The sequence below is a fragment of the Penaeus vannamei genome, chromosome 34 (genome assembly GCF_042767895.1).
Source record: "Penaeus vannamei isolate JL-2024 chromosome 34, ASM4276789v1, whole genome shotgun sequence".
Classification (NCBI taxonomy): Eukaryota; Metazoa; Arthropoda; class Malacostraca; order Decapoda; family Penaeidae; genus Penaeus; species Penaeus vannamei.
In genome coordinates this window covers 11272856-11285355 of record NC_091582.1, presented here as the reverse complement: position 1 = coordinate 11285355, position 12500 = coordinate 11272856, and the positions used below count along the sequence as shown (strand labels likewise).

The following is a 12500-nucleotide window of genomic DNA, read 5'->3' as shown; positions in this document are numbered from 1 at the left end:
ACATCATGATTTCAGGAAAAGGATATACAGCTGACCATAAAGCAAATTTCAAAGGAAAGCAGTCCTGGAGATCACTTGGTTGCTCTCCTCACCATCACAGCTCTTGTGGAGAGAGCCTTAGGGAATGTAGGTGCACAAAATGCTCAGTAGTTTATCTATTTTTTATGCTATTATTATTAAAAGTGCTTCCTATCCATTTGCAATGTAAATCAGTCTTTGTTAGTTTGATTGTGCACCTAATCATAATTATTTCTGGACTTAATTTATGACTTGAATTATATTTTCAGGTAATGCTTCTCAAATGTAAGCAAGTGCCATTTCTTTTAAAAGATCTTCTAGCTACTCCTGAACTGGACGAGTTGATTGGAAAAGTAAAAGTAAGTCATTTTTTTATATGAAGACTAGTTTAACCTGTATGCAGTATAGTGGTCTGGTTGTTTTACATTTTTTACAAATGAATTGTTGTTGTCACATATTTTATGGTGTATGGCCAGTGGTATATTGAAGTTTTCTGGTGTATTTAAATTTTTTAGTCCAATCTGAGAACATGGGAATGAGCCTGAAATTTTTTAAAATTAATCACATGATTATTATAATCACAATGTTCCATATATGCAGTGCTTTGTATTTTATTACCATTACTGCATATAATTGGAAACAGACAAAGTATAGAGCATCTGACAACTATTTGAAGAATATCAGAAAAAGATTCTCTTTGCTTTTCAGAAACTATAATAATTTTTTTATGCAATAACACATTTGTTGATTCCTTAGCACCACTATAATTAGTCATATTTTTTAATAGGTACATATGTTGATTGTAACAGATTCATCATTGAAATAGTATACTATCATATTATTATTATTGTTTGTGTTGAGGACATGTCACCATCAAGTTTTTTATATTGTGTTGTACTTATCCTTCTTTTCTTATTACTCTTACTTATGACTGTTTTACAGTAGGAGCCCAGCAGTATTTCTTTTATGTCACAAATATTGTTTTTTGTAGTTATATGATTCATTGGCATTGTTGTAAGCCATGTATAGATCATATTTATATAAGTTTATCTCCTATGAAAAATAAAATATTTTAATAAATGAAATGTATTCACTGATGTTAGGTAGACTATCACAAGCTTATAAGACAACTCTGTTTACTTATGGTTTGAAAGAAACTTATTCTAAAATGTCTGCTTATAGAAAAATGTGATGTCCTTATCATGTATTTGATATTAGAAAACAATACAGTAACACAATGTTTTATAACAGGTCCAGTTGCTGATAGTGATGCTTGGCTCAGTACTAGGCCTCAATCTTCGCAACATTGCTTGGCATGGATTCTTGAGTCCCCATGAAACAAGTCAAGCTTTTGTTGCAACAATTATCTTCATTCTTGCTGACTGTGGAAGGATCCTAAAAAACACAAATAAAATCAAGAATATCCCATGCAGGCCACATGTAACCTTTGAAGAGGTAAATTTTATTCAATATAGCAGTAAAACTTTTAATGAAGTCAGTTTTCTCTATCCTCCATTGATTGCATTCCTAGTGGCAATTTTTTTTTGGACTGTCAGATAGAATAAAGAAGCAAGTCAGTATTATGAGTGGTCAGTTGACACTCCTCTTGATTAATACTTTGCATATTTTTCCATTTTTAACCTGCTTTGCTCAGATTTCTAAATGTCAGGCTTGTATATTATATAATATTTATTAAACTGGTGGGAATGCATCTATTATTTTAACTGAATATTTTATATATATTTATATATATATATACTGCTGTAACACAGCCAGACAAAAAGTAGTCTTTTACTGCTGTAGTAAGTGATGACCTAAACAACTGATATAATAAGAAAAAATCTCATTATGTGGCACTAATTAGTCTATTTGTAATTATATTACAATATACTATTAGCAAAAAAAAAAAAAAAACTTTGAATTGTCATGTTGCCTCTAGTTAAATATATCAGACATATTGGTATATTATGAGTAAAATTTTATTTTGATTCCCCTTTTCCTGTTTACAGGCATCATACCTTAGCAGTGTATTTGATAATATGACCGTCCCCAAAAAAGCTGTTTTGGAAGAGGTGATAATGAATTCCAGTTTTGTTCCAACTGTCATGTATCCTGCATGGAAAAAGGCCTTAGAGCTTTTGGAAGAGGAGCAGTAAGTGACGGCAAACTTTTTAAATTCCTTTTATTACAAGCTGTGATTCAAAAGCATACATCGGTATGTTTTATGTTTTATGTGTGTGTGTGTGTGTGTGTGTGTGTGTGTGTGTGTGTGTGTGTGTGTGTGTGTGTGTGTGTGTGTGTGTGTGTGTGTGTGTGTGCGTGTGTGTGTGTGTGTGTGTGTGTGTGTGTGTGTGTGTGTGTGTGTGTGTGTGTGTGTGTGTGTGTGTGTGTGTGTGTGTGAGAAAGAGATAGTAGTCTTACAATGTAAGGTGTCGTTTGCAATACTTTATGATTTACTATTTAGTCTTGTCTATTATAACTGTTGTTCTATAAAATGAAGTAGGAACATTATCATCTCTTGCTTAGACTAATCATTCTCTTGAACATTTGCTATATTATATTTCAGATGGGGCTTGTGTGTAACTCTTCTTCTTCCCTTGATGGAATGTTCCATGAGGGGAATGTTTGCTCATGTTAACAAAGTCTCAGAGAGAATACTGACTGCAGAAAATTCAACATTATACACCACCATGGATGAAATACTTAATGAATATATGGAGAGTGGTACATCTTCTCAGACAATGGTTAAAAAGTTTTTTAGTTGTTCTGCTGGTGTTCACAATTTGGAAAACAGAGAACTTGGTGAGGTAACCAAGTGCACATTTTCAAATAATAGGGTAGAGCATGCAGATCAAGGAAAGGAGAACAGAGAATTAGATACTTTAGAGAAAAAGAATCAAGTTCAGTTTACTATAGGTACAAAACTAAATGAAGCTCTACATGACCTTCTGAATTTTATCCAAGGCCCACGCATCAGGGACAGAGTGAGTCATGGAGAGGCCAAGCTACAAGAAATCCCAAGATTTATTACATGCCACATTATATATCTTAGCCTTCTGGTGCTCTCTTCAGGAGGTTCAGATAATGATGAAGCTCCCAGTGATACTACTAATAAAGTGAAATGTATAAACTTGAATGGTGCAGGTGAGGAGTATGTATTGAATGATAAATTAAGAGGAAATATCCAAGAAAATACAAGTGATACAAAATGCCCAGAACATTGTCCTCCTCCCTCTGATGAAGCATGTTCCCAGGATAAAAAATGTACCAATGACAATTATCTCTCAGATCAAGGCAAAGAACTGATTGTTACACTGAAGAGAAATATAAGGCATTACAAGTGCATTTTCCATCCAAGTGCCTTATTGCACAGGAAGCTTATTCATGCTGTGTCATATATCTCAAACTGGATATATTGGGATAAGGTAGATTCTTTAGAACTTGATTATTCAGAGTGGGAATCTTGGGATAAGATACAGTTACCTAGAGCAATAACATACCCTCCTTTACACATTTCTCACAATGTGTGCAACCTTCATAGTATGGAAGATTTTCTTGTTTTAGTAAAAGACATACAGTACAGAGTTTTGTATAGACCCAAACAGGAGGTTGAATTAATATCTATTTTGCACAGAATTACAGCATGCATTTTAGCAACTCTTGAAAAGACGTATGAGAATATGACCTTAAAATATTCACAATATATTAACAAAAGATTAAGATCCAGACAAAGAGAGACATACCGGAGACAACTTATTGCAGTTCCAGTAATTGTTTCATGTTGTTATCTTACAAGTCAAGTGATTTATTTACTCTTCTTGGCTATTAACAGGTCTGGAGACTTAAGTCAGTCTTCCTTTACGTGTCTTATGAGAGTGCTAAAACCTGTACTGAAAGTCACTGAGAATTTAGTGACTCAAACCAGCTTGAGTGTAAATCGCTGGGATGAAGCATCATCTTTATCTGTTAATAATATTGATCATATAAGAAAGAAGTTTACTCATACACAAGAGGGAAAGTAATTGGCACTGCCTGTGTCAGTTCAGAATTCCCAGAAAAAAACTTGCTGATAAATGAGACTGCATTATTCTTGAAATGAAAAAAAGTTTTATAAATGCAAGTAGAAATTATTAATCATATTTTTATAGTAGTAATTATCTTTAAAGATACATTATGAAGTATATATATCAAGTAATTTGTTAGTCATGAACAAATATGCATAATTAATCCCTATTAAAAGCAATAAACAGCAAGATGGGTTGGACGATTTACCTTTTGGGTTAAAAAGACTTAAATCTGGTTTGGAACATCTAAAGAACTGGAATGAGTATTATTGGCTGCTAATTTATGTTAAGTACCTGAATAAAAGTATAACCACCAGCTGCCAATAGGCATTCTGCTATTGATGTTTGACACACTTGAAAGTAAAAATTTTCCAATTTTAGTAATACCTATTCAAATTATCAATAATTACCCAAAAAGAAAATCTGAAAATATATATGCACCCAATGTGTATTCTTATCATAATATAAAGGGGAAATATGATAGGTGATTACAATTTCTAAAGCCAATAAAATGTGTTCCAGATTGCATCATTATGACTCTCATAATATAAGCATGCCCAAGGAATGGTAATAGTGCATTTGTAGTTTGAATTATATCTAAAAGAAGGAAACTATTACAGTATGTATGGACACCTGAACTTACCTTCCTTTTGGTGAATTTCTTATTGCCCTTGCAGTCCCTCACTTCTTTGCTTCTCATATATAAACAGACTATGATATAGAATTTGTTATTGACATTGTTCAAAATAACCCTGTAATATCTTCTGGTATCTTTTTCCTTGTCTCAGATATTTAATATGATAAGAAATGAGGACCTCATTTCTTTGCCTTGTGTATAGTCTATTTTAAAACAATGTTACTGTTTAAAATAAGTCAGTTTAGTCCCAAAAGAACTGCTCAGAAGATATTTTTCCAGTTTGAATCACCCATCAAAGGTGACAAATAAAATAAAAGAAAAAAGAAACACTTAGCTTCATAATTTCCAAGTAAGGACTGTGTTAGAATATTACTTACCATAATCTGTGTATGCCCAGGTACAACATTGGATGTGCAATTGCAAGTTTATATTTTCAAATACACAAGAAATAAAATAATCTAATTTACACGTTTTTTTTATTTTTTTTTATTAAAACTGTGCCAGTGTCTCCTCTCACTACTTTTTTTCCTCAAATCAATAAATTCCTCATAGCATCCCTAAAATTTTAGGGACAGATATGCCAAGTCCAATTTAAATTTTTCTTAATCTTTTTGTTTACACATAGATGGGTTTACAAGTGCTTATCAATAAAGTCAGTTGCCAATTCTACCAGGTCAACCTTTTTATCCTTTTCATTGATTTATTCCTATCAGTATTTTTTTTCATGCAAAGCAAAAGTCATGCAATAAGTTGTACTGCATTGCTAATGTGATGTATTTTTATGTAACATACTAGAGTTACAAACAAGAAATCAACATTGCAAAATAATTAAATCTTTCTTGCAATCACTTTGCAAACTTTATAACCAAGCAGCCAATTTTAGATTTATATCTATCGGTGTAAAGACAGTGAGGAAACAGATTGTTGAAAAAAATTAAAAATGGCCTTGACTTGCAGTTACCAATTTATTGTAGTTTGCAATATATGTGTATTTGGTCATGCTTGAAGCACAAGATTTCTACTTTTTATTGCCCCCACCCCCTACATCCCCCAGTAGGTCCAAGATCTTGGTATTAAGTCACTTTAAATCACCACACATAAAGTAAAAAAAGAAAACAAATTGTGGCAAAGCTGGGATTAGATAGGAATGTACCATATAATATTTTTCACAGGTCTAATTATGGAGTAACTACTGTACATATGAAAAAGGGAGAACAGCTATAACATGATTAAAATTTAATTTAATGATTTCATAAATAGTGAAAGATATTCAAAGGAACAATAATAGATTTTCTTTGCATTTTTTCTGTGTGATTGTATTTGCAGGCAGCATCCTTGGAAGACTAAATGATATTTTTTCATTTGTTTTTATTTACAATAACAAGAAAAAAACTATATAACAAAAAAGTATGTACAACACTAAATAATTTCTCGAACAAGAGCAGCCATATGATCAACACCACAGCTAACTTTCAGAACTTCACCAGCAATAGCAACCTAGAAAAAATAATTTGATATCAGTAGCTTGAAAATGTTCATTACCAATCTTCATTTTCACTGTAACGTAACCATCAATTTCGTTTGCCATAGAGGGAAGTTTAATTTCTTACCCGCACAGGAAAATACTGATCCTTAATGTGTCCTAAGCCTAAGCATCCTCCAGGATTCTTGCCCCATGTAAACAGACATCCATGGCTGTTTATTGCTGCTAGTATGTTGATACCACAGGTTACACTAACCACCTGTAAGAGGTAGAAGACAAAATAATATAATAATTAAGTATAGCAAATTACATTTCCCTTACTAGAAAATTGGAAAAGAAATATGTCCAGGAAAATTATTTTGGAGACAAAATATGCAAAAAAATCTATATATATGCAAAATGATAATCCAATTTCTTGGTATTTGAGAATGATTTAAAAAGGAACAAACACTTATCCCTAAATAACTTCACTATCCAAACTTTATTCAACTTACTTTTGCATCTGGAGTTAATTCATTCTTCCCAAATAAAGTACTAGGTATATGGGTTGGAGTCTTTGAATAAGTTACTTCTGGTCCCTTACCAATAGGCCCAAAACCCCAACTGAACACCTGTCCATCCTCTAGAAAAACAAATACAGATATATCAGAACTTGAATCTTAGCTACTATTCTATAAAATCACATACATCAGTATCAGCATGTATCCAACTTCAGAGTAATGAAACTTATACAAACCATTCAATAATAAACACATAGTTCCTGAAGCTGCCACATCCACCACCTTCCCAACACCGGGTAACTTCAACTTTCTAGAGGTATGTATCTGCATTTCATTGGTCACTGAATTAAGTTGCTGGTACTCAGAGTTTCCCCAACCGAACACCTCTCCTTTATCTGGATGATTTTCATAAAAAAAGAATTTTTCTATAATGTTGATGACTCTGATTACAAATTCTGATACTGCCTATCCAAGCCAAGACATGCTGGAAATTAGGGAACATTCGGAATTAAATATCAACTATAAACTTAGTTTATTCTTTAAAGGGACCACAGAGGATTACTAACAGAACATGTTTTGCAATAAAAAAGCAGCAAAAATTTATCAAATTGCAAATCATCTTACCATTTACAGCCAAGACACAATCAGCTCTACAGGATACTTTCACCACCTTCTCTCCTTCAATATCACCAATAACTGGGCCCACATGTGGCTCATTATCATAATGGCCTCGACCTGTTTGACCATCTGCTCCCCAGCCACAGGAATAAACCACTCCATCTTTAGTCAAAAAGAAACTGAAAATATTAAATATAAGAACACATTCCGTCTTCATGAATAAAAAATATATTAATGTATGAGATATGGTAAATAGCAGATAACTATATACGATAAATATATATCAATTTGTATATCAAATTAATTCCACAATTATAAAAATATAAACTAACTGATATTTGTAAGTCTCACATATACATTGAAAAAATATGATTGTCAGTAACATCTTACCTAGTATCCTGACCACACTCCACTTGTGCTATGTCCAGCTGATCTAGTATTCTTATCCTGTTGTAAATTGTTTGCTTTCCATAATCCTCATCAGTAATAATAGATCTGCCACACTGTCCATATGCATTATTTCCTACTGTCCAGACACCTTCCTTATCCGTCACCATGACAGTGTGAGCTCTACCAGCTGCAACCTTAAATAATGATTTTATAGTGATTGTAGATATAAGCAGATAGCTTTGTAAATAAGCAAAATGCACACATAGTAACAATCAAATATCACGATTCAAAAGTAATACTTTATTCATATTGTTCAGTACTGATATTCCTGCATGCCAGGATTACCCCTACATTGTATTGGTATCAGCATGCAAAAAACTTTAAACACTATTTGGCTAGTTTCTACCCTCAGATTTACTAGTTTGAAAAATCTGCTACTCCAACAATTGTCCTGTCCCTAGCTAGTGATTTTTTTTTATTACATTTTCATATTATCTGCTTTTCCATTATACTAGTAAGCCTTTGAAAATAAAAAAACCTCCTGAATCTAATCTCTTCTTAACTGATATTTGACAGCCTTGTACACACTCACCTTGATGACATTAGTGGTTTTGCTTACTGGGACCTCAATTGGTGCAGGGGATATTAACATTCCCAGAGGGTGATCTCGTCTCGGCTGATGGCCACCTGAAAAAATAAAACAAAAACTCAGTTCAGTATTACTGAAATAAAATCCAGTAATGAAGTATCATACTACAAACCACTTAAATAATGTATGTATTTTAGACAAGCTGGGAATTAAGTGAAGAATGGTTTAGAAGAAAACAATGAAAGACATTAGTAATATTCTAAGTAGAATATGTAGAACAAATCCTGTTTATAATTTATTATCCTTTTTATAATTTGTTTCCTTTGTATTTATTTTTATTTTTCTAGTGTCACCATAACCTTATTCTCTTCTTTCCTACATTCCTCTTTTCCCTCCTTTATTTCTCTGCCCCCTTCCCTCAATTCTACTTTATTCAGTATTGTTTTTTTCCAATTCTTACTCTTTCTCTCTTCCTGTCTCTCTCACCATTGCATAGTACCCTTCAAACTCTTGTTAGCATGCTGAATGTCCTTGGTTCTTTAATGAAACTACAATGATCTGCTTTAATTATTGCAATAATATAACTAAGAACATATAAAGAAATGAGAATGAGAATTTACTGTAAATTTGCCGTAAAGAACAAAATAAATACCCAAATAAATGTCAAAACTGTGTTCACTGATAATCATTAATCTGATCCTTAAAAAAAATTAATGAAATAGATATGCTTCAGGCAAACTGCTAGCTAGTGGACACATAATACTAACCTACTTGGGAATCAGTATTGAGACCTGTTCCAAAACAAGAAGCCTCTGGAGTTTTATTGACGGCAAAAACAGTGAATCCATAACCACATGTTAAATCTGTGACCTGTAAAGATAAAAATGAAATAATGGTAAAGTATTATGAGAAGAGGATAATGAGAATGAGGATGTAAAAGATAGGAGGAGAGGTGGAGACTAAGAAGAAATAAGGAGAGGAGGAAAAGAGGAGTAGGAGTAGGAGTAAGAGGAGGAGGAGGGAGGGGTGATAAAAGAGAGGAGAGGAGGAAGAAAAGAAGGAGGAGGAGGAAGTGGAAGAGGAGTAGGATGAGAGGAGAGGAGGGAGAAGGAGGAAGAGGAGGTGGAGGAGGAGAAGAGGGAGAAGGAGGAGGGGAGGGGGAGGAGAGGAGGAGGAGGAGGAGGAGGAGGAGGAGGAGGAGGAGGAGGAGGAGGAGGAGGAGGAGGAGGAGGAGAGGAGGAGGAGGTGAGGATGGAGAAGGAGAAGGAGAGGATGGAGAAGGAGGAGGAGAGGATGGAGATGGAGGAGGACAGGAGAGTAAGGAGATGAAGGAGGACAGGAGAGTAAGGAGATGAAGGAGGACAGGAGAGTAAGGAGATGGAGGAGGAAGAAGATGAGAAGGATGGGGAGAGGGGCAGAGGAGGAGAGGAGAGTTGGGAGATGGAGGAGGAATAGGTGGGGGATGGGGGGGGAGTGGGAGGGGGAGGAGGAAGAGGAGGAGGAAGAGGAGGAAGAGGTGCAGGAGGAGGAGGAGGAAGAGATGCAGGAGGAGGAGCAGGAGAGGGAGAGGAGGAAGAGAGAAGAGAAGAGGAGGAGGAGAAGCGAGAGGAGAAGAGAGGGGAAGAGAGAAGAGAAGAGGAGGAGGAGGAGGAGGAGGAGGAGGAGGAGGAGGAGGAGGAGGAAGAGAGGGGGAGGAGGAGGAGAAGTGGGGGAGAGGAGGAGGAGGAAAAAAACAAAGTTCTGTTTGTCAACTATTGACAGGTTGAACAGATGGAGGAGGAATAGGTGGGGGATGGGGGGGGAGGAGGAGGAGAGGGAGAGGAGGAAGAGAGAAGAGAAGAGGAGGAGGAGGAGGAGGAGAGGGAGAGGAGGAAGAGAGAAGAGAAGAGGAGGAGGAGGAGGAGGAGGAGGAGGAGGAGGAGGAGGAGGAGGAGGAGGAGGAGGAGGAGGAGGAGGAGGAAGAGAGGGAAGAGAGGAGGGGGAGAAGTGGGGGAGAGGAGGAGGAGGAAAAAAACAAAGTTCTGTTTGTCAACTATTGACAGGTTGAACTCCTTCCTTATGCCAACATAATATTTGAAAGTATAATAGGAACCCAACTGAACTTCTGTCTACAAGAACATCACCTTTTTCCAACAAGCAGCATGAATTTGGAGGACAACAGCAAACCTTCCCTTACCATTTCTGAGAAGTTGGAATCAAACTATGGAATCTGGGCTACCTATATCAGATATTAACCCAAAGAAAAGAAAAAGGAGATCAAGGGCACTGAACTGGGAATAAGAAATGGAGAGGGGAAAAAGGGGAAAATTCAATATCACTTTATAACTGTCAAATATATTCATACCTTGTGATACTCTCCAAATGCAAGTCTATGTGGATGCTGCATAAACTGAAGGCGATATTGACGTTTTTCCTTGTCTGGACGAATAAAGGATGGCCTACCCAGTGCTCCGTGGTTTGCCACTCCCCATGTGTACACTAGCTTATCAGGTTGGCTCCTTGTACCAACATATTCAACTTCTGTCAAAGTAATTCTCATTAAGCACCCTTACAATATTGCAAGCCTTCGTATAAAATGTATATTGCTTGAGGGATATAATTCTTTAAATAGTACCAGCACACTATACCTTAGGGACATCTTAATTTTGTCACTGAGCTAGCATATTTATCACTTTCCAGTTTGTCAACTAAATCCCATTCAAACGGAAAACTTTTTAAAACAATGAATGGTTAATCTTTAGGGTATGGCTGTACTGAGGTAAGGCAATTTGAATATGATGTTCTTGTAGAGAACAAAAAGTAGTAGTAGTCTGTGCAAGAAATAATTTGCAGACATGAAAGGTAACAACACAAATATGGAAAAAGATCGCAGAAAGCGCCACTCTCAGCCCAAGTCCACTCGGTGCTCCTGAGTTTCAGCTCTGTCTTGCCATGGGGGTTGTTGGGGGATGGGGCAGAGTCCCACATTAAATTGCCCTTTGGGCACACCCAGTCACAGCAACATAGATTAATGACTAAACTTTTTGATGTGGAGTTGGGGACTTGGCAATTGCATCCATAGTATAAAGAATTACCCAATGAATCATTACCTGGCAGTTCATCTGCATGATGGGGATCTAGGGGTTTAGGAACCTTTCTCTTCTTCCCTCGGATATGATACCCAAGAGAACTGACAGCACCATTACAAAGCAGACCTGAAAGATTAAAGATTGACTGACAGTTGGTAAAAGCCTGTGTTCTTATAATGTGTTTTAAAGATGCAATGTGCTCAGTTGTCTGGGGGTTATTTACAACTATTTTTCATTCATTATACATGAATAGCCATTGAATTACATTCTAATATTCTTTGTGTTGTATTCTCAGTAATGGTGAACTTAGGCTTTAGCACTCATGATACCGTTTCATAAAAAAAACATAAAAGTTACTTTCTTTTTGTCTATCTAATGCTAATAAATGTCTCATACCAATATTCAAGGGCTCACCTTTGTTCAAGGAAGTAGTAATAAAATGCCTCCAAGTCTGTGATAACATTTTTGGTAATTACTGATCTGAAATGGCATAATTTTGATTACCAATACTTACTATTATGTTTAACCACTACTTCATGAAAATTTAAATGAATGATCTAAAATCTTTATCCTTTTATAGACTATGGCATTTTATTATAGGAAGAGATATATTTTTGTTTGTTCAATATCCAAGTAAAAAACGAGAAGAAAACACTAACATCTATTACTCACAATTGTAGGAAGCCTGCCTAAAAAAGAAAGAAAGAAAAAAAAAAAATGATGATTGCATAAATGTATCCCAAGTAAAATAAAATCCAGAACAATGGATTAGGTCAATGAAGTTTTAAAGTAAAACACAATGCAACAGACCCTACTTAATCATATTTCATAGACAGTGTATACTACTTTTGTTACACTGGAACATTTATTAACCATTTCGTAGGCCTACTTTAATCCATGAGGTACTGTATAATGTATATATGGCAATCTCAATATCTGATCCATAACCAATGCCATTCCTGGGTTCACACCATAAGAAAACTACACAAAGAGGACCAGTCCTTGCAAAAATCTACTCCAACTATCATAGCGAATATGTATCTCATCTAAAAGCTCAGTTGCTATGACTTACAAATCAGATAGGGTGTATGACTGAGTCCTAATTCTTATCTGACATTGTTTTGGGTCTGGGT

General features: G+C 35.3%; 2 protein-coding genes across 9 annotated transcripts in view; one reads left to right on the top strand and one right to left on the bottom strand.

The window, feature by feature from the left end:
* LOC113816641 (endoplasmic reticulum membrane-associated RNA degradation protein) overlaps positions 1 to 5388 on the top strand; it is a 64735-nt gene extending 59347 nt beyond the window's left edge. For all 6 annotated transcript variants that reach the window (XM_070113765.1, XM_027368696.2, XM_027368697.2 and 3 more), the window contains exons 4-8: positions 16 to 126; positions 288 to 377; positions 1270 to 1473; positions 2028 to 2170; positions 2585 to 5388. In XM_070113765.1, coding sequence (XP_069969866.1) covers positions 16 to 126; positions 288 to 377; positions 1270 to 1473; positions 2028 to 2170; positions 2585 to 4040 — 2004 coding nt within the window. In that variant the 3' untranslated portion in view covers positions 4041 to 5388. The remainder of the gene's footprint in view (positions 1 to 15; positions 127 to 287; positions 378 to 1269; positions 1474 to 2027; positions 2171 to 2584) is intronic.
* Positions 5389 to 6008: 620 nt separating this feature from the next.
* The window catches only part of LOC113816644 (RCC1-like G exchanging factor-like protein), a 9264-nt gene continuing 2772 nt past the window's right edge, over positions 6009 to 12500 (bottom strand). The window contains exons 2-13 of one of the 3 annotated variants that reach the window (XM_027368704.2): positions 12040 to 12056; positions 11782 to 11847; positions 11389 to 11493; positions 10644 to 10819; positions 9067 to 9169; positions 8303 to 8397; positions 7711 to 7904; positions 7327 to 7499; positions 6939 to 7097; positions 6697 to 6824; positions 6330 to 6461; positions 6009 to 6216 (exon numbers count right to left, since the gene is read on the bottom strand). In XM_027368704.2, coding sequence (XP_027224505.1) covers positions 6139 to 6216; positions 6330 to 6461; positions 6697 to 6824; positions 6939 to 7097; positions 7327 to 7499; positions 7711 to 7904; positions 8303 to 8397; positions 9067 to 9169; positions 10644 to 10819; positions 11389 to 11493; positions 11782 to 11830 — 1392 coding nt within the window. In that variant the 5' untranslated portion in view covers positions 11831 to 11847; positions 12040 to 12056 and the 3' untranslated portion in view covers positions 6009 to 6138. Of the gene's footprint in view, positions 6217 to 6329; positions 6462 to 6696; positions 6825 to 6938; positions 7098 to 7326; positions 7500 to 7710; positions 7905 to 8302; positions 8398 to 9066; positions 9170 to 10643; positions 10820 to 11388; positions 11494 to 11781; positions 11848 to 12026; positions 12057 to 12500 lie in introns of those variants that run through there. The other 2 variants (XM_027368706.2, XM_027368703.2) reach the window with 2 other exon arrangements.